This window comes from Vipera ursinii, assembly GCF_947247035.1.
Source record: "Vipera ursinii genome assembly, chromosome: 6".
Taxonomy (NCBI): Eukaryota; Metazoa; Chordata; class Lepidosauria; order Squamata; family Viperidae; genus Vipera; species Vipera ursinii.
The window spans coordinates 51,895,464-51,916,447 of NC_139515.1; the positions used below are offsets into that span (position 1 = coordinate 51,895,464).

The 20,984-nt window shown below is 36.3% G+C and overlaps 1 protein-coding gene across 1 annotated transcript in view; it reads right to left on the reverse strand.

Annotated features, from left to right (window-relative positions):
- CEP290 (centrosomal protein 290) overlaps positions 1–20,984 on the reverse strand; it is a 58,560-nt gene that overhangs the window by 6,946 nt on the left and 30,630 nt on the right. Inside the window, exons 29-45 of the mRNA XM_083365357.1 lie at positions 20,150–20,301; positions 19,565–19,676; positions 19,016–19,471; positions 18,514–18,678; positions 18,228–18,335; positions 18,004–18,138; positions 16,865–17,128; positions 14,007–14,114; positions 12,591–12,790; positions 12,211–12,424; positions 8,728–8,865; positions 5,341–5,562; positions 4,786–4,911; positions 4,411–4,556; positions 3,725–3,880; positions 1,700–1,823; positions 855–989 (exon numbers count right to left, since the gene is read on the reverse strand). Of these exons, the coding sequence (XP_083221483.1) occupies positions 855–989; positions 1,700–1,823; positions 3,725–3,880; positions 4,411–4,556; positions 4,786–4,911; positions 5,341–5,562; positions 8,728–8,865; positions 12,211–12,424; positions 12,591–12,790; positions 14,007–14,114; positions 16,865–17,128; positions 18,004–18,138; positions 18,228–18,335; positions 18,514–18,678; positions 19,016–19,471; positions 19,565–19,676; positions 20,150–20,301 (2,961 nt within the window). The remainder of the gene's footprint in view (positions 1–854; positions 990–1,699; positions 1,824–3,724; positions 3,881–4,410; positions 4,557–4,785; positions 4,912–5,340; positions 5,563–8,727; positions 8,866–12,210; positions 12,425–12,590; positions 12,791–14,006; positions 14,115–16,864; positions 17,129–18,003; positions 18,139–18,227; positions 18,336–18,513; positions 18,679–19,015; positions 19,472–19,564; positions 19,677–20,149; positions 20,302–20,984) is intronic.

Sequence of the window (20,984 nt, forward strand, 5' to 3'; positions counted from 1 at the left end):
AAATGAAGTGATAATCTCATTCTATGGAACACTTCTTCTAAAAATAAAAATATATGGTAAAATGGAAAATTCAAAAGATGCATAAAGAAATTAGCCTTCTCTGCAATATCCATTCTATTACAAAGGTATCAGGATGCATGCAACGAAGGATTATACGTATATTCACAAAGAACTTCTTTCAAGTTATATACTAAATACTTAATTATTAATAATAATTCTAATGATTTACAGTATGTATTTAACTACTGTAATTATTTACACTCATGATACCAAAGCAAAACTACGTCACTCTGTGACAAGAATCTGTTAACTTTTGAATCAGACAATTTACACTATGAAAGAAGAATGTGAACACTATGTTATTCAGGATAATAATTCATAAAGATTGTGTTCTCGTTAATCACTAGACATTTCGATATTCCAAAGCTTTTGGAAAAAGGAGGAAGCAGTGATAAAACCAGTTTACTGTAATCACAGTAAAATAGTATAAAAACCAATGCCATAACAAAGAGAAAAGGAACCATGTACTCAGCAGAATTCAATAGGTAAATCCAGAATCTAAACAAAAATCGTACAAATATTTTGATGTTAAATGCCTGATCAAGATTAATTTTAATGAGATGTATATATAAATTTCTTCAAAGCAAAGGCTATTGTTGTGTGATGTACAATGATGGTCATATCTCATAAAAGGATCTTTGTGAAATAATTTATTTCCAATAACTTAATCTAAGATACAGTCATATAGAGAAATTGATCCATTGATATATGTGTTACAAATACATTTTTTTTAAAAAATCTGAAACATATTAATTTTCTGCAGAACATCAAATTCATAAAATAAAAATAGATACCTTTAATCTTGGCAAGTCCTTATTGGCTTGTTCTAGCTGGAATCGTAACTCCATATTTTCAGATGACAATATTAGATTCTCCTTTTGAAGCTCTTGTTCTTTCTGATGTTGATCATCTGATCCTATCCCTGATGTCTTCAGAAGAAGGTTAAGTTATAATAAATGTTTAATAGTTGGCATTTCAAGATATTTTACAAATAAAAATAGTATTAAAGAATAAATGGAACCCAACTATATTACTATATTATGCTATATTACCCATAATTTTGACAGGAAGCAAGGAAGCAACTGCTACTCTAAAGAAAATTTGTATATAATCCCTTCATACTTATTTGCACTTTTTATTAAAAACATGATCTTGCCAAGGCAGCATATAAAACCCAAGATGTCAAAAAGTAAATCTATAGCCTATTATTTAAAAGACTAATATATCACATTTCAGCAAGCTGAATAGTTTACAGAAACAACATAAATGAAATAATATATTTTTTCCCCTTCCCTTCAATCATATCCCATTCTGGACAACTGCAGGACAACTCCCTGCACTTTCCTTGGCAAGGTTGGGAATAGTCCAAGACCATCCAGATGCTTTGTCCCTAAGCTGGGGCTAGAACTCACACTCCTGGTTTCCAGCCTAATGCATTATCCATTACACTAAACTGGCTCTCTAAATAACAAATAGCATAAAATGCACTTATAATTGTTGGTGCTAACTTTAAAATTACAACACACAAATATTGCACTAAAATACACAATCATAAAACACGGTCAAAATCACGGGAACTTATAATCTACCATAGCAAAGAATTTTATCTTGAAAAGACATGATTATAAGGTTAACTTACTGATGGCCTTGAACAAGTGTCTCGGGGAAGCTGTTTCTCTAGTACTAGCAGTTTTTCTTGTAGATATCTGTTTTTTAAGTGCAAATCTTCCACAACAGTATCTCGAGGGACAGCATATTGTGTTCTTGATATACAAATGGAAAGATATTATTTAAGAACTGCACAATTTGACAAGTGATTCATATTTCACATAACTTATATTTGTGTGACTGTGTGATAAGGTTGTATGATAAAAGTTGATTTAATCATAAATAAACATTAGATAAAAAGAAAAAGTCTTCTTTGAGTTGAATTGGACTCCCACTGACTTTACATACATTTTAATGAAGAATTCTTGGCAAAAATAAAAAATTGCCATTCCTCTCAGTTGCTTCTCAACTGTCCCTAACCCATAGTCCTGAGAGAAATATGTACAGGTAATTCTCACTTAGTGACTGCCTCAGACAACGTTCACACAGTTACAACAGTGATGAAAAAGTAACTTTGAGATCACTCACAGCATCTCTCTCTTTTACCATTACACTTAGTCAGTACGCATTGTTCTATGCCTCAATTGTTCCCCCTCTCCTTACAGAGTGGAGAGATTTCTTAAACAAGCTATCTATTCCTATGTTGCTTTTCTCTGCAGTGCATCTCTAAAAGTGCTAACTGCAACTTAACATGGTCAGCTTTGTGACTTTAGTTGATTAGAACCCTTTAGCCAACTGCAGCTGCTACCTAAAATTTAAGTTTTACACTAAAGGCTTTATTTGTCTCCTAAATAGGTCATTAGGCAAAGAACAGGAACTAGGGTTACGGTTGTGCATTCCCATTATGTGCCTGCTTACTCTCTAGTAATCCCTTTCTCTCCAGTGAATGTAAAAACAAACATTAATTCCCTTCTAATTATCCCAGCATCAGCTTGAGCATTCCAAAGAGCAAAGGAATATAACTTGACTTAAGTTCTGGAAAATTTCCTTGCTATTTGGGATTGTATCCTGACACTGTAAGTCAAAGGAAAGCTGATATAAAATAGTAAGTACAGTTGCAGTCACATGATTTTCACTTAGTAATTGCTTTGCTTAATGACCAAGTCACCAGTCCAAATTGTGAAGATTTAGCAAGATTTATTTGAAGGCATATGCTTTCATGAGCTATAGCTGAGTTCATCAGAGGAGCTCAACTCCTTCAGTGGGGTGGAAAAATGAATATCTGAGCTTGGTTCCTGCATCCTGCTGAAGATGTTCCCTTCCACACAAAGTAGGGAGCTGGCATCTTTTGCAAGGCAGTTCTTTCAGCCAGCCCCTAAAGCAGACATGTCAAACACAAGGCCCGGGGGCCAAATCCGGCCCCCGAAGTGGTTTCATGTGGCCCGCGAAGCCATCCTGGAAACAGTGAGGGAACGGCCCCCACTGCCTTGGCCCTGGCCCAGAGACCCTCCTTCTGCCAGAGACCCTCAGATCTGTCCCACTCCTGCCCAGGCCCCCATAGGCACCCTTGATGCGAACGATGTAGAGCTGGCCACGCCCACCCAGTAGGCCATGTGTACTTTAGCCACGCAAACCCAGTAGGCCACGCCCACCCAGCCCCCTGAGGGCAATTGCAATGCTGATGCGGCCGTCAATGAAATTGAGTTTGACACCCCTGTCCAAGAGACAAGACAATCAGAAAGCAGAGAACCAGGACAATAAGGTAAAAATCATGAGGTACCTCAGGTGTGATACCTATCTTTAGGTGGGCTGCTGCAGTTTGTGCATGAGTGTTTCTCAGGGGCCGAAAATCCTGCTTGGATTTTGGCAAGGAGGATTTTCAGCTACTGTCCAGAACCTCCCAGAGTCCCACCACCACCACCTTTCTGAGGCATCCCACACTCCTTACCAAGGACTTCATCTGCTTAACAATATGCATGATCACTTAACATCAGCAACCGGAAGTGCCAGGATTGTGGTCATTGAGCAAAGCAGTTACATGGGCAGTCACATGACATCTTGCTTAACAACCGTTTCATTCAATGTCTAAGATAATAAAACTGAATTTTTTTCTTACTTCAGGTGAACAATCTCATTTTCCAGATCCATATTTCGTTTACGAAGCTCTTCCAACTCTCGCTCTGATTCAGATGCTCTGACTCCCATTACATGATCAACAGTAACACTGCAGCTTTTGAGTTTCTTTTGCAAAGCGTTCTTTTCTTTTTCACCCCTGAAATATGTATTTTTATTAATGCAGTATTCTTGCTTTCATGTGGATCAAATATGTAAAATTAAATGTTCTTAATATATATTTGATATATATCCCATTAAAACAAACCCTTGAAGAGTTTACTTTATCCATTTTCAATTTTTTTAATGAAGAACACTGTTTACAAAAGTATCTCCAAGGCGTGCTCTAGAAGCAATTTGATAAAGAAAGATATGCTATTCATGTTAATATATTACTCTGAATTATATATATATATATATATATATATATATATATATATATATATATATATATATATATATGAATGTTTTACACCATATTTAATTTCAATTTTTGTTAATGATTACTTTTAGTAGTTCCTTGTGATTTCCGATGAAGTAGTAAGGTTGTAAAATGCATTTACTAATGTGAAAAATATATTATGGCTCAGAAAATATTTTTCATAGGAGATCAATTCTTTATCAAATACATTTAAACTTCAATGAGGTTTGATATCATAAATAATAAAAATGTAAAAATAAAAAACTAACTTGGAAAAAAGTTCCTTTATTGTGTTAAGCTGTTTGCTTAGCGATTCTATCTCCTTTTCTTTTTCTTTCAGCTTGTTTCTCATCCCATCGGCTTTGGTCTGCCATTTTTTACATTCCTCCCATCTAATTAATTCTTCCCTTGGGCTCTATAAAGTGAAGAAAAACAAATTGAACAATCTTCCCCTTTAAAGGCTGGCAATTTATCAGTCTCTAATGAAGCATACATTTCTTGAAAATATGTGCCTCTGCATGCATAAACAAATACTATATATAAAACATTCCTTTCAATACAAATACCATACATAATTACAAAATATGGGGGGGGATAACATGTCAGAGATAAGTCATACTGGCTAAAGACAATTTATATCATACTTTCAACACCCTTTCCTCTCTTGCGTTCTTTTTTTCTGATTCATCACTCTTCTTTCCAATCTCTGTTTCCATTCTTTTTATTTTTCTTTGAAGTTCATCTATCAGACTTTGCTCATCAGCCTTGCCCTGAAAAATAAGGAATAGCTTAAGTTATAGTTTCTGTACATCACAACTGATATAGTACTACAGCATTAGTATAAGGACAGTCTGACAAGTAATGAATATTTCATAATCAGTAATTTTGCAAGTTCATTTGAAAAAAATGGATATTGCATACACGTTAATAGTTTGTGACTATAGTTATAGTTTAACTATATTAAACTATAAAATATATGTAGCTGGAACTTCAGTTACTGAAATGATGTAAATCAAGATGCAGGAAACACATGAAAATATTCTTCAAGCTTAAAAAAAGAAACCTAGATGACTTAACAAATGTGCTCTAAGCAGATTTCTGCATGAATGCAGAGTGACCTGCTTGATCACTGGATGATCAATTGCAGTGCTAAAAAAATATAACACAAAAAATATCCTAGGGTAAAAAGGATTAGTTACCTGAATTGAACTAGTTAATCTTTTATTCTGCTTTTTCAGTTCTTCATTCTCTTTTTCAATATCATCTTTCTCCCTTAGAATTTTGGTGTAGGCCTTCATTTTTTTCTGAAGTTCTTGATTTAAATCATCCATATCATCCAACAGAGACCTCTCCTTATTTTTGCTTAGTTTAAGAGCATCTTTATGTTTCAAAAGTTGGTCGTTTAAATCTTCTATCTGACCCTAAGAAATTAATATATATTAATTAATATTCAGGACACCCAAATAATGAATGATAGCATTAAATTCATAGAAAAAAAAGGTTGAAAGCATTAATTTTTGACAATAGAAGATAGGATCTTAACCTAGTTGTAAAACACAGGAAAATTCAGTTGTATTTATGGTTCCCAATTCAAAATAAAAATTGCTTTTTATCACTGCATCCATTTCCCCAATATTATCTACTTTTGCTGACTATGATTTTACAATTCGCTTTATCTGAGAAGAGGATCTCTAATAGGGTTTTCTAGTTTAATGGTTCCTGCTTGAATAGGAACCTTGAATAGGAAAACAGGAAACCTCTGCCCAGATTTCAGTTGCATATCAAATGCAGCCATTCCTACTGCAGGAAGAAACAGGTAAAAACATATTCTACAAGACCTAGAAAATAAGACTGGCAGCAGTCAAGGCTACAATCTACACTGTCTTGTGATTATATCTTGTTTTATGGATTAATATTGATTTTAGGAGTTTCTGTTTTGGTTAGATGGTTTTCTAATGACTTTATATTTTATTGTTATAGGCCATCTGAGATCAATGACTGAGGTGAAGAACGTTACAATGGTGCTTAATTTTTTTTTAACCTTTTGAATTTTCAATATTTCTGTGTAAATATGACTTAAGGAAAAGGGACGCAGTGGCTCAGTGGGTTAGGACGCTGAGCTTGTTGATCAGATGGTCGGCAGTTTGGCAGGTTGAATCCCAAGTGCCGCATAGCAGAGTGAGTGCCTGTTACTCATCCCAACTTCTGCAAACCTAGCAGTTCGAAAGCACGTAAAAATGCAAGTAGAAAAATAGGGACCACTATGGTGGGAAAGTAACAGCGTTCCATGCGCCTTTGGCGTCTAGTCATGCTGGCCACATGACCACGGAAACGTCCTCAGATAAGCGCTGGCTCTTCGGCTTTGAAACGGAGATGAGCACCGGCCCCTAGAGTTGGAAACGACTAGCACGCATGTGCAGGGGAACCTTTACCATTACCTTTTTATGATTTAAAGTGAGATTTATTTTCCTCATAAATCTTAAAACTAGAGAAAGAGAACCCAGTTGAACAAACCAGTCAAAAATATCCTACTGAAAAGTTCAAAATATTCACAAACTATTTGTGAGCCATGGTATTTGTTTTTTGTTTTGTTTTTTAAATTTACTTCTCTTTTTCCCTTTTCTTTTATTTCCTGGCTAAAGCTGTAATGCAATTGAACTGCTAGCCCTTTGGAAGAACTGAACTGCAATACTCTAGATCTCTTTAATTATTCAAAACTATTGCAAAATACTATGATGTTCCAATTTATTATTATTTTTCTAGGAAAAATATTCAGAACCATATTCTTTTCTGATACATTATGTTAATAAGTATTTTCCTATGAAAACTCAGTTTGCAATACTTGTATTGCACTTCAAATGGTATTCTTTTGAATATGCCACAGCAAATGAACAGAAATGGTATTTTAGCTATTATATTTCTTTCTGACTGTAAAAATAATTTATTAGTCTATACCCAGCTCCATTCTGGGAAAGTGTCTTTTGTTATACGAAGTATTATACATACATCTTTCTATTTTTGTATAATCCAGGTAGACTTATTTAAGCAGTTATTTCAGATATCTTGATATAGCAGAAATGCATGTGACTGTGATTGTTATATCATGATGATATATAATCTTTTGATACTGTTTTTCCTGTTTAACCTGTTATAGATATGCTTTGATAAAAGAAAATAATATTTCTGCATCAAATAACCATTTCACAATAAATACTGTGAATCTAAAACCCAGAAAGGTGAATGCCCTCTTATAAACTTGATGATGTGCTTCAAAAACTCTTATCAGATAACTGTTAATAACTTAAGCAGAAACTTTTGAATAAATAGTAATCACTCATATGCTTTCTCAATTCAGTTTCAAAAATTATCCAAACAATTGTAGATACCCCATTTTTTTATTCTAGCTTGCCTCTTCTATTAATGATCCACTTTTATTAACAATTGCCATTAAGTTCTTAATTTTAGGCAAGAAAAACTTCTAGAAACCAATAATTTCCTAGCCCTCCTTCAATTCCTTTTTTTTAAAAAAATAAAAGAACAATTATGTCTCAGCAGGTTGGAATGTCCAATATCAAAGATGTTGGACTCCAAAACTTATTGAGGTACTGGGCCACCAGGACAAAAAGAAAAAATGAATAGCATTTCTATTTCCCAATATTTGTTTAGTTTAGAGACAGACAGACAGAGACAGACATACAGACATAGAGATACTGTATTTTGAAATCCCACCTAATAAAGCAAATATAAAGGTAAAGGTAAAGGTTCCCCCCACATGCGCGCTAGTCGCTTCCGACTCTAGGGGCCGGTGCTCATCTCCGTTTCAAAGCCGAAGAGCCAGCGCTTGTCCAAGGACGTCTCCGTGGTCATGTGGCCGGCATGACTAGAAGCCAAAGGCGCACGGAACGCTGTTACCTTCCCACCAGAGTGGTCCCTATTTTTCTACTTGCATTTTTACGTGCTTTCGAACTGCTAGGTGGGCAGAAGCTGGGACGAGTAACAGGCACTCACTCTGCTACGCGGCACTCGGGATTCGACCCACCAAACTGCCAACCTTCTGATCGACAAGCTCAGCGTCCTAACCCACTGAGCCACCGTGTCCCTTCCAAAAGCAAATATATCCACTCCTAATTTAATGAAAAACTTCTGTTCCAATTATTTGGCTGTTAAGCAAAATATACTGCACAGTGTCTCTTTGAGGGAGATGGGCAGTACAGAAAAGTGAAAAATAAACAAACACATAACTGAAGGAAAGCCACTGTGAGAATTGCTGGTTGCTACCTCATTCAGATTAAGTTCTCATATAGCTGCACCAATATTGCTTTCACTTTGGCAAGTGTTGTCAGATGAAAAAAATGTATGCATTGGTCAGAAAATATTTTTTTATATTACCATAATATTTGCGAACGGTCGCTAACTGAGGTAGTTACTAAATTAGGAGCAGCTATAGCTTTAATATGCATACATTCCAACTGTGACTTTTTTGGACAAAAATGCAATTTTCAAAGTGGGATATATTGCTACTAGACACTACTATTGTATGAAGACAAACTAAGCAATATTGTGCAAGCATGCTAATTCTTTTTTACCCTCAATTCCTTTGTGTGCTTGTCAACAATTTGCTGAACATTCATATATGCCTCCTTTTGTGATGCTACAGAAATTATCTGTTGCTCTGCAGCTGCTGTCATTTCTGCTCGGAGTTCCAGAAGTGCCTTGCTCAAAGCCTAAAAATATCGTTAAAAAGAATAAGCTCTGCAAATATGAAAATTAACTGTCATTGTATTTGTAAAGGTAAATAAACCCAGAATTTAACTTTCTATAGAACTGGACATGCAACCTTTTCTGCCTGAGGTGTTTGAGTGACTACTTGGAATAAACTCAAAAAGTAATAGATAGGGTTACAGAAAATTTTATTTTATTTATATGAAATATTATATATATACATATACATATACATGTTTTCTGAGGTTTTCGCGGGTGTTTGTATGTAGATCTTTGGTCATTCGGGTTTTTTCCCACGTAGAATTGGAGGTATCAGGGCAATGTTTCGACGAAATCTCATCCGTCATCCTCAGGCTGGTGGCTTCAGCCTGATGACAGCTGAGATTTCGTCGAAACGTTGCCCTGATACCTCCAATTCTACGTGGGGAAAAACCCGAATGACCAAAGATCTACATACATATACATACATATATATTAACAAACTAAGCGAAAACTGGGATGGAATAAGAAAAACTAAAACAGTATATAAAACTAAAATATATATATATATATATATATATATATATATATATATATATATATATATATATATGTTTAAGTATTTGTCAAGGTTTTTTGAATGGACCTTGCTAATTAACTCTCAGATAAAGGGTATGACTAACTGATGAGAACATAAATAGTTCGAAATGATCATCTTAGCCTCCCAAAATCTTTATTAGCAATTTGAATAATTTGCACAAATAATGAGCTGTCATAAGTTGACTAGTTCCTGTGGATAAGCCCTGAGCCGGGCCAAAACAGGAATGAAAGAGTTAATTAGCAAGGTCCATTCAAAAAACCTTGACAAATACTTAAACATACATTTGCCTTGCCTTCCAGCTAATATAAGAGAGAAGGAACCCGTGGCTCAGGAGGTTAAAACACTGCCTGATATATATAATCAGCCCGGGTTCGAATCTCAGATATAGGGTATGACTAACTGATGAGAACATAAATAGTTCGAAATGATCATCTTAGCCTCCCAAATTCTTTATTAGCAATTTGAATAATTTGCACAAATAATGAGCTGTCATAAGTTGACTAGTTCCTGTGGATAAGCCCTGAGCCGGGCCAAAACAGGAATGAAAGAGTTAATTAGCAAGGTCCATTCAAAAAACCTTGACAAATACTTAAACATACATTTGCCTTGCCTTCCAGCTAATATAAGAGAGAAGGAACCCGTGGCTCAGGAGGTTAAAACACTGCCTGATATATATAATCAGCCCGGGTTCGAATCTCAGATAAAGGGTATGACTAACTGATGAGAACATAAATAGTTTGAAATGATCATCTTAGCCTCCCAAATTCTTTATTAGCAATTTGAATAATTTGCACATATATATATATATATATATATATATATATATATATATATATATATATATATAGTTTTTATATACATACATACACACACACACACATATCTGTATCTGTATATAAAAATTTGGATTCCTAACAAAGAATTAAAGGGAGACTGGTATAGCTATTTCAAGCTGCTTTGCTCTCATCAGCCAGCCACACCCTTCTGAGATTCGAACCTGGGCTGCTTGCACGTTAGGCAGCTGTGTTGACCTCTAGGCCACAGGCTCTTTCTCACTTTGTCAGCTGTATCAGGGAGGGAAGAGACCAGGGGAGGAGATGAAAAAAAAATACTCAAGATATATATAGCATCTGAATTTTGATCACATGATCATGGGGATGCTGCAAAGGTAGCAACTGTGGAAAACGATCATAAATTACTTTTTCAGTGCTGTTGTAACTTTGAATGGTCACTAAATGAACTGTTGTAAATTAAGGACTATCATCTATCTATCATCTATCTATCTATCTATCTATCTATCTATCTATCTATCTATCTATCTATCTATCATCATCTATCTATCTACCTACCTACCTCTCCATATACACAAATATATACATACACACACACATACATACATACATTCCTGATCTTACAACAGTTCATTCCTTCTCTCCCTCCCCCTCTGTGCCCAGGAAGTGTGAATGAAGGGAGCAGAAAGAGCTTGGAGCAAAGAGGGGAGGGGCAGGAAGTGTGAATGAACACTTTCTGCTCTGTACTTTCCCCCCTGCCACCTTCATTCCAAGCTCTCTCTGGTGTTCCCTCCAGGCTCTCTCTCCTCTGTGCATTCACACATTCCCCCATTCGCTCCAAGCTCTCTCTGCCGTTCCCTCCAGGCTCTTTCTCCTCTGTGCATTCTCACATTTATTCCCCCATTTGCTCCAAGCTTTGCCGTTCCCTCCAGGCTCTTTCTCCTCTGTGCATTCGCACATTCCCCTGTTCACTCCAAGCTCTCTCTTCTGTTCCCTCCAAGCTCTCTCTCCTCTGTGCATTCGCATATTCCTCCATTCGCTCAAAGCTCTCTTCCTTTCCCTCCAGACTCTCTCCTCCATGCATTCACACATTCCCCCGTTCGCTCCAAGCTCTCCCTGCCGTTCCCTCCAGGCTCTTTCTCCTATGGGGGGAGGGTGAGCACTGGGCCACAGAGCCCGGATGGCCAGCAGCGAGGGGAAGCCGGGATGTCTCCTTGCCGCCACCCGGTGGCCATCCAGGGGTTCCAGGCAAGGCCCACAGCACAGTGAGTAGCTGCCTGCCATGGCAGGGGGAGGGAAGATTGCCCAAAGCCGCCGCTGTTCCCCCCCCACCACACGGATCTCCTTTCCCCCACCGCCATTTCCTCCCCCTGCACGAATCGCCATGCCACCACTGCTGTTCCCACTGCAGGGATCTCCTTGCCGCTGCCACCACCACTTCTTTCCCCCACACAGATCGCCATGCCACCGCCATTTTCTCACCCCCACCCCCTGCATGGATCGCCCTGCCTTCCTTCCCGAGCTCGAATCCACAGCCACGGGGCAATTTTGCAGCACCCCAGCGGCCTGATCCAAGCTCCAGAGGCTTGTAAAAGGCCTCTGCTGCCTGGATTGGCCATGGGGATCCCGAAAAAATTGCTCTGCCTTCTTACCTGGACTCACGCTGGCAGCTGCCTCCACCATCCAGCCCTGATCTGCCCAGTTCTTGCATCTGCTCTGACTCAAGATTGCAGAGAAAGAGAGCGCAGGTGCACGTGGAGAAGCGGAGGGGAGGAGCCTGGCCCTGCCTCCTTCCAGGGTGATGGCGCGCGTGCCCACAGGGATGGCTCCGCGTCCACATAGGTTCACCACCCCTGGCTTATAAAATGGTTTTGTCTGTCTTTGTATAATATACTTAATCAAAAAGCTTGTTAACGATTGCACCCTTCCTCTCCCAAATTCACAATTGCAAAAAAATGTGAAATAATCATACTTACCTTTTGTTGCTTCTCTTTTAAAGCTAGCTGATTCTTTAGTCGCTCCACTAGATTCTTCATTGTAGTTGTTGGAGACCTGTCATTTGCTTCTCTTTGCATCTCCAACTCACTTTTTACATTCAGTAGTTCTTGTCCCATTTTTGACAACAAACTCCTTAATTCTTCTATTTCATTTTGTAGTTTTTTAACTCTATCTTGATGCTTCTCCTCAAGCCTAGTGCAACAAAATAATATATAAAACTGAATTGCATTATTAAACTGAGCAACACCAGGTAGACTAAGAAATAATCAAATATTATTCAATGCAACACAAGACTCTATTATAAATCAAGACAATCAGTCAAGATTTTCTAAAAACTAACCATGCAGTGTAGACTTACTGGGCCCTGATGGTATCAAACTCCTTGATTTTTACTGCAGTTATCTGCTTTTGCTTCTGTAAGTCAGATGATGTTTTCTTTAATTTGCTGAGGAGGGAATTAAGGGAGCTGTCCTGTTCTGCTATAGTTTGTTCCAGTTCTGCCAGACGAATTAAATGTTTACTTGCTGGAACAGCTAAAGAAGGCTTTTGAATCAACTCCTGCAGAACAAATATATTGAAATAAATCTTTCTGTACTCATTTATTTCATTTTAACATCAAAATCAAAAATCAAAGTTTCTTGCCAATACATTTGTAAGAAGAGGTTAAGTTAGCTCATATGATTCTCAATTCAGAATATATACATCAGTCAAAATTAGGAACTTTCAAAGTCACAAGAATTTCAATAGATTTAAATATTCTCCTTAAAGATATCATTAGGATGATATAATTTTCTTCAGATCACAGATTTTACTCCTGTTACTAAAGAAACAAACGCAAAATGCAAAGAAATGATATTTTTAATATAGATACCTATAGTATAAATATAGATAGTCCTCAACTTAAGGCTGCAATCAAACCAAAAATTTATGCTGCTAAGTGAGAAATTTGTTAAGTGAGTTTTGCCCCATTTTATGGCTCTTCCTTCCATATTTCTTAAGTGAAGCACTGCAGTTGTTAAATTAGTACACAGTTGTTAAGTGACTGGATTCCTCACTGACTTTGCTGGTCAGAAGGTAGCAAAAGGTGATCCCAACACTCTGCAACCATCATAAATATGAGTCAGTTGTCAAGCATCCAAATGTAAATCACATGACCATGTGTATGCTGAAAGGGTCATAAATGTGAAAAATGGTCATAAGTCACTTTTTTCAATGCTGTTGTAACTTTAAACAGTTACTAAGCGAACTGTTGTAATTTGAGGACTACCTGTACAAGTTATTGTTGTTTATGTCCATAGTAAATAGCAAATATTGTCCATTTCTTTTTATTTCCTCACATGAATTGCTCCAAATCAAAAGTTAATAGTGTCAACTCTACCTGTTAGTTCCATCAATAGCTAGCCTAATAATAATAATAATAATAATAATAATAATAATAATAATAATAATAATAATAATAATAATGTGCAACTATGACAAAAAAATAGGATCAACGGTGATAGGCGCCTTGGGCTAATCCCAATACAACTGGAGCACCGCTTGAACACCACTGGCATTGATAAAATCAGCATGTTTCAATTGCAAAAGGCAGTTTTATCTGAATACCTGACATTCTGCAGCGATACCTTGAACACCAAGAAACAATATCACTTCATCCCAGGTGGACAAAAATGCCAAACCCACTTAACTTCTGGTTGACTGCACAAAATTTTCCCATTTTACCTTTATGTCATAAGCATTTAGTTTAAAATCAAATGAAACTTATTATACTTACTAAAGCTGTTTGCTTGAATTTATTAAAGGAACTGTCAACATGTACATCCAATTTCTGATGCAGAACTCTGAGGTCCTCTTCATGTTTCTTTGCAATTTCTTCTTGTTCCTAAGTAATACATTTATATTTCTTATAATAGACTCTACTGATAATTTGCACTATTTATCTAAGTAATGAAAACAGATTTTATATACATACATATATGCACACACACACATATATACATACACACATATATTCATTCATTCAATTCATTTAGTGATTTAGACTCATTTTTTTTGCAGGCTTATCCCTACTCAAATACTAAATCATATTTATTATGAAATACAAAGAAACCCAAAGATGGAGAAGCTCTATACAGTCGGTAAAAACAAGACCAGGAGCTGACTGTGGCTCAGACCATGAGCTTCTCCTTGCAAAGTTTAGGCTTAAACTGAAGAAAGTAGGGAAAAGCACTAGGCCACTCAGGTATGAATTAAATCATATCCCTGTTGAATATACAGTAGAGGTGACAAATAGATTTAAGGAATTAGATCAGATAGACAGAGTGCCTGAAGAACTATGGACAGAGGTTCGCGACACTGTACAACAGGTAGCAACCAAAACCATCCCAAAGAAAAAGAAATGCAAGAAAGCAAAATGGCTGTCTGAGGAAGCTTTGCAAATAGCTGAGGAAAGGAGGGAAGCGAAAGGCAAGGGAGAAAAACATAGATATGCCCAATTGAATGCAGAATTCCAGAGAATAGCTAGAAGAGATAAGAATGCCTTCTTAAATGAACAGTGCAAAGAAATAGAAGAAAACAATAGAATAGGGAGGACCAGAGATCTTTTCAAGAAAATTGGAGAGATGAAGGGAACGTTTAATGCAAAAATGGGCATGATAAAGGACCAAAATGGCAGGGACCTAACAGAGGCAGAAGAGATTAAGAAGAGGTGGCAAAATTACACAGAAGAACTATACAAGAATGAGCTTAATGTCCCAGACAATCACAATGAGGTGGTCACTGACCTCGAGCCAGACATCCTAGAATGTGAAGTGAAGTGGGCCTTAGAAAAGCTGAGCAACAACAAAGCTAGTGGAGGTGACAGTATTCCAGCTGAGCTATTCAAAATCTTAAAAGACAGTGCAGTAAAAGTGCTACACTCAATTTGCCAGCAAATTTGGAAAACTCAACAGTGGCCACAGGATTGGAAAAGATCAGTTTACATTCCAATTCCAAAGAAAGGCAGTGCCAAAGAATGTTCAAACTATCGCACCATTGCACTCATTTCTCATGCTAGTAAAGTCATGCTTAAAATCCTACAAGCTAGACTCCAGCAGTATGTGGATCGAGAACTACCAGAAGTACAGGCAGGATTTCGAAGAGGCAGAGGAACTAGAGATCAAATTGCCAACATACGCTGGATCATGGAGAAAGCTAGGGAGTTCCAGAAAAAACATCTACTTCTGCTTCATTGACTATGCTAAAGCCTTTGATTGTGTGGATCATAACAAACTGTGGCAAGTTCTTAAAGAGATGGGAGTACCAGACCATCTTATTTGTCTCTTGAGAAACCTATATGCGGGTCAAGAAGCAACTGTGAGAACTGGACACGGAACCACTGATTGGTTCAAAATTGGGAAAGGAGTCCGGCAAGGCTGTATACTGTCGCCCTGCCTATTTAACTTATATGCAGAGCACATCATGAGAAAGGCAGGGCTAGATGAATCAAAAGTTGGAATTAAGATTGCTGGAAGAAATATCAACAACCTAAGATACGCAGATGATACCACTCTAATGGCAGAAAGTGAAGAAGAACTAAAGAGCCTCTTGTTGCGGGTGAAGAAGGAGAGTGCAAAACTTGGGTTGAAACTTAACATTAAGAAAACCAAGATCATGGCATCTGGCCCTCTCAATTCTTGGCAAATAGATGGGGAAGAAATGGAGGTAGTGACAGATTTTGTTTTCCTAGGCTCCAAGATCACTGCAGATGGGGACTGTAGCCAAGAAATTAAAAGACGCTTGCTCCTGGGGAGGAAAGCCATGGCAAATCTAGACAGCACACTAAAAAGCAGAGACATCACCCTGTCAACAAAAGTGCGTATAGTCAAGGCTATGGTCTTCCCAGTTGCAATGTATGGCAGTGAAAGTTGGACCATAAGAAAGGCTGAGCGCCAAAGAATTGAGGCCTTTGAACTATGGTGCTGGAGAAGACTCCTGCGAGTCCCTTGGACTGCAAGGCGATCAAACCAGTCAGTCCTAGAGGAGATCAATCCTGACTGCTCTTTAGAAGGCCAGATCCTGAAGCTAAAACTCAAATACTTTGGCCACCTAATGAGAAGGAAGGACTCACTGGAGAAGAGCCTAATGCTGGGAAAGATCGAGGGCAATAGAAGAAGGGGACGACAGAGAATGAGGTGGCTGGATGGAGTCACTGAAGCAGTAGGCGTGAGCTTAAATGGACTCCAGAAGATGGTAGAAGACAGGAAGGCCTGGAGGAATGTTGTCCATAGGGTTGCGATGGGTCGGACACGACTTCGCAGCTAACAACAACAACAACAACAAAGAAAGCCAAACTAACTCTCCACATTTTTCATTTTCCAAATAAGATTATGTATAACTCTAATATGTGACCTAATTATGTTTCTTTTTTCTTCTTCACCCCTACTAACCTGTTAAGTTTCATTTCTTTGTATGCCTATCTAGGAGTGTTTTTCATGATGCACAAAATATTTTTTAAAAACCCTGAAATAATAGGAAAATGCCAAATGCAAGTATTGGTATACTAAGTTTTTTTTCCAAGCCTAACCACAATTCCCATTATGAAACCTAAATATTCCACCTTCATTTTTATTTAAGTGTTCTAAATTATAATACCTCTCGTGCTTTGGCCAAAAGGTGTTGATACTTTTTCAGAATTTCTTCTTTCTGATTTAATCTAGCTTGAATATTTGCAATGGTCTGGTGTGCAATTTTCAGAGCATGAGGGTGGGTATAATCATCAATTTGATCTAGCTGTGCTACCAATTTCTCTCTCTCGGATGATGCTGGCAATTGTAGTCTTAGTTCATTTATGACTTTGTCTCGTGACAAGATGTTTTGCTCTGCTTTCCACAAAGCAGCTTCTTTTTCTTTTAGCTTCTGAAAACAAAAAAAATCATATTCTTGAAAAAATAATTATAAAAAAAACTTTCAGCAATACGTACATTTTACATGACATTTCAATCAATTATATTTTTATTGTGATATAATCAGACTTAAATCTAAACTGTGTGCAGATTTATTATTTTTTTAAAGTCTCTGTAACTTTCTTCAAATTAAAACTACCAGGCGAAGAGCAGGGAAGCAGATTTATGGTGGTGTGGGTAAAAGTGGGGTGGTAATGATAGTGGAGGCAACTCAGAATTTTCTAGATAGTCACTCTGGAAATAGAAAATATAAAAAATAATTACAGGACATAATAAGAGCTAGCTGGTAAAGTTTTTGCTAGGAATATTTAATTTTACTTTTGCTGAACATTTTATTGTGCTTAGATCCTGTAATTAAAAATGCCAGTAGTAATACATTTATTTTGTATTTAGTCATCATAGATAAAAAGGCACATTAATTTATCAACTAATGTTGATGTTAAACTATCATAAAATAGTTTAAGCCCATATATTAAGGCTTAAATGCTCAGAATTTGATCATCCTACTAGCTAAAGGTAATCACAAAAATTAAAATGCTTTTATCAAGAAATTAAGTTAATATATTTATGCTGACATTTCATTAACAATATTTTATATTTTTCCATTTTTACTTAGGAAAACCTGAGAATTTCTGGTCCCAGTTAAAACTCCCAGGTTTCCAGCCATATACTATTGAAGTAATAAAGTATTGTTAATTATTTGTGAAAAGTAATTAAAAACACTCTCAGTTCCTCAATTCGCTTGAATAGTGATAATTTTCTCCCTCTCTCTTGGTCTGATAACATCATTAAAAGCAGAGGATTCAATTAGGTGAGTAGTTCTATTACCTCTTCTACAGATTTACAGGTGACCTGCATTTCCAGAATTGATCGACTTTGCTCTCTAACTGTTTTAAGAGCTTGCTCAAGCTGATGTGGAAGAGGCAAGCTAGTATCTGGAACCGTACCTGCAGTTTCATTAAACTGTAAAAGAGAGAAATAAATGGAAGATAAAGAAAGCAGCCCCACCTCAAATATGGTTCTATTATATGGCATTAAATCAATGTAATTACCTTCTGAGCTGTACTTAATATGTCCTGTTTCTGACTATCGTATATATCCAGCTGATGCTCTAATTCTACTTCTCTCTTATCCCAGGCCATCTGTCGCTCCTCATGGAACTACAATGAGATCAGAATTATACATGAAGAATGACCTCTAGGAATGACACCGCTAGAGTACAGTGATACAAATAAACTTACATGAAAAAAATGTTTTTATGAAAGATTAAAAACAGTAACATTCATAAGAATATATTAATTTTTTAAGAAAAAAAATTGACAATGGTATTTTTTGTACCTTGCCCTGCTGAACAATTTCTTCTTCCAAATGATTGATTGTCTGTTCATATTCAGAGAGGATATTTTTAAAATATTTAATCTCCTCATTTTTCCTGGATAATTCACGATTTAGCTTCAGTTCTTGGAGACGAAGTTCTTCAATTTTCACATGCCACTCAATTACCTGATAATTTATAATACGTCAAATCTCAACAGTAATTTAATTAATTCCAGTAAAGTAGCAAAATAGTCAAGAATTGAACAACTGTTATAGCTTTTCAGAAAGGAATTAAAGGCTTTGAAATGGAATTCTTGATGTAACTATACAAAGTTTAGTGCACATCTAATAATCTTCTGGCCCTAACTAACAAGATGACTTTATAAAATAAATATAAATCACTGTGCACCACTAAGAAGGATACAAAGCCACTCCAATAGGCATGGGTGATGAGAATAATATCCAGATCTGGCATATGCAGCATTACATATAAAAACTTTCAACTTAAAACTGAATATCTAACCTTTTGGGCTCCTCTTGCATCTTTTAAAGTGGCTACTAGTTCTTCTATTCCTTTTAATTTCATCTCCAACTCCATTGCTCTGTTCTCTGCATTTCGACGTTCCTGCTGAGCTTGTTGGATATCTTCCATAGTTTTAAGTTTGTCATTCTGCAGTTGAATCATAGTCTTGGAGAACTTCTCCTGTTGAGCCAGGGGCAAAGCACCACTAAATTGCCTCCGTAACGACTGAACAGTTTGGCGTAAATGTTTGACTCTATTTCTCCCTTCAAGTCTTGCATAATATAATGCTTGCTGTTTGTCATCCAGTTTCTGCTCTAAGCGCATGTTAGCGATCTCTGTCTTCTGAAGTTTTGATGTTGCAGCTGCCAACTTAGTTATAGCTGTAGCCTCACTAACCTGAAGGGCCACAATATGCTGATGTAATTTTGCAATAAGAGTTTTTTCATCTGATTCTACCTAAAATCCAATACAATAAAAATAAATTAAATGTGTTTAAAAGAACATTACTAAGAAGAGCATTAAAAACTATGCCGGTATCAGAAATCATACCTGATAGTCCAAAATCTGCATCCTAAGTGATTCTACTTCTTTATCTCTCAATTGTTGCCGATTCTCCAGTGCAGTAACTTGTGTCTTAGCTATATCAGAAAGCTCCCTTAACCTTATGGCAGAAATAAAAGATACTGTAAGAGTTGTCAAGATCAGAAAAAAGGCCTAAAATTGGATTATTAAAATAACAATATACCAGTATCAACTATTCTTTCTGCTCATAAATAAATGGCTTTCAGAACCAGAACAGAAAAAGCTATGAGTTCAACCTTGAATGTATTATGTAAATAGTTTGACTCCTTCAGTTTGCAATAACTGATTTTCTTTTATATTAAATTAAAAATTAATAAAATGAATGAGAATATTTTCTAAAGAGACACACGAAAGCTTCCTTTATAATAATCCCCAAGCGTCATAAGTTTGTAAAAGAGTTTGGGAATAAAAAGCTAATTTACCAAAAACCTGTCTTATTTTTTTCCATTAAAAAGATCTTGTGACATACATATATAGGAAAAAGATGATCTGCTTGGTAAATATCAGCACACTCCCTCTTTTTTCAGCAAAGGGATGCAGTTTAAAACTTACTTTGATACCTCAATCTTGAGTTCAGTTTCACTTTTCTCTAGCTCCATTATTCGAAGTTTATCCACCTCATTTATTCCTTTACTCACACTGTTTGACAGTTCATCTCGCAAAGACTGTTCTACCTTCTGTGCTTCAAGGTTGATTTTTGTAAGCTAAGAAAGATCAAATTGAAATGAATTTTACTGAGATAATACAAAACAATATCTAAACATACATCTGGACAAATTGTATCATGTATATTTTTATGACATTCCTAAACATGAAGAATAAGACTTAAAACATAGACATCTGACTAAGGCTTAGGATTTAAATCTTACTTTGTTTTCCAGTTGCATCTGTAAGCTCCTTCTGACTTACTAAACTAGAAGGAAACTCACTTCAAAACTATATCTATTGTATATTTCACTCAATGTATGGGATATTTGCCCAAAAGTCTAGGACCAGTGTTTTAATTTCATTACATTTAAGATGAATATATTTCAAATCATACTGTTTTACAACTGCCTATCTAATTAAGGAATTATGTATGAAATCTTCAAATTCTCTCTACAAATACTGAAATAAAGATCTAATAAAGTGAGTATTGTCTAGGCTAAATCTAATACTACTAACACAAGAGGTGAGAAGACATATAATGTATATATTTAATCTGATAGCTGTTTATATTGTTAGAATTTGGGATATTAGATTACAGCATAAGACATTTCACCTTGAAATACATGCAGGAGTTTGATTTTTATATCAAATGTAGCAAGCAGGATCGTAAAAATAATTTATATAATAAATGTAATATGACCTAACCTAACCTAACCTAACCTAACCTAAAACATAACAT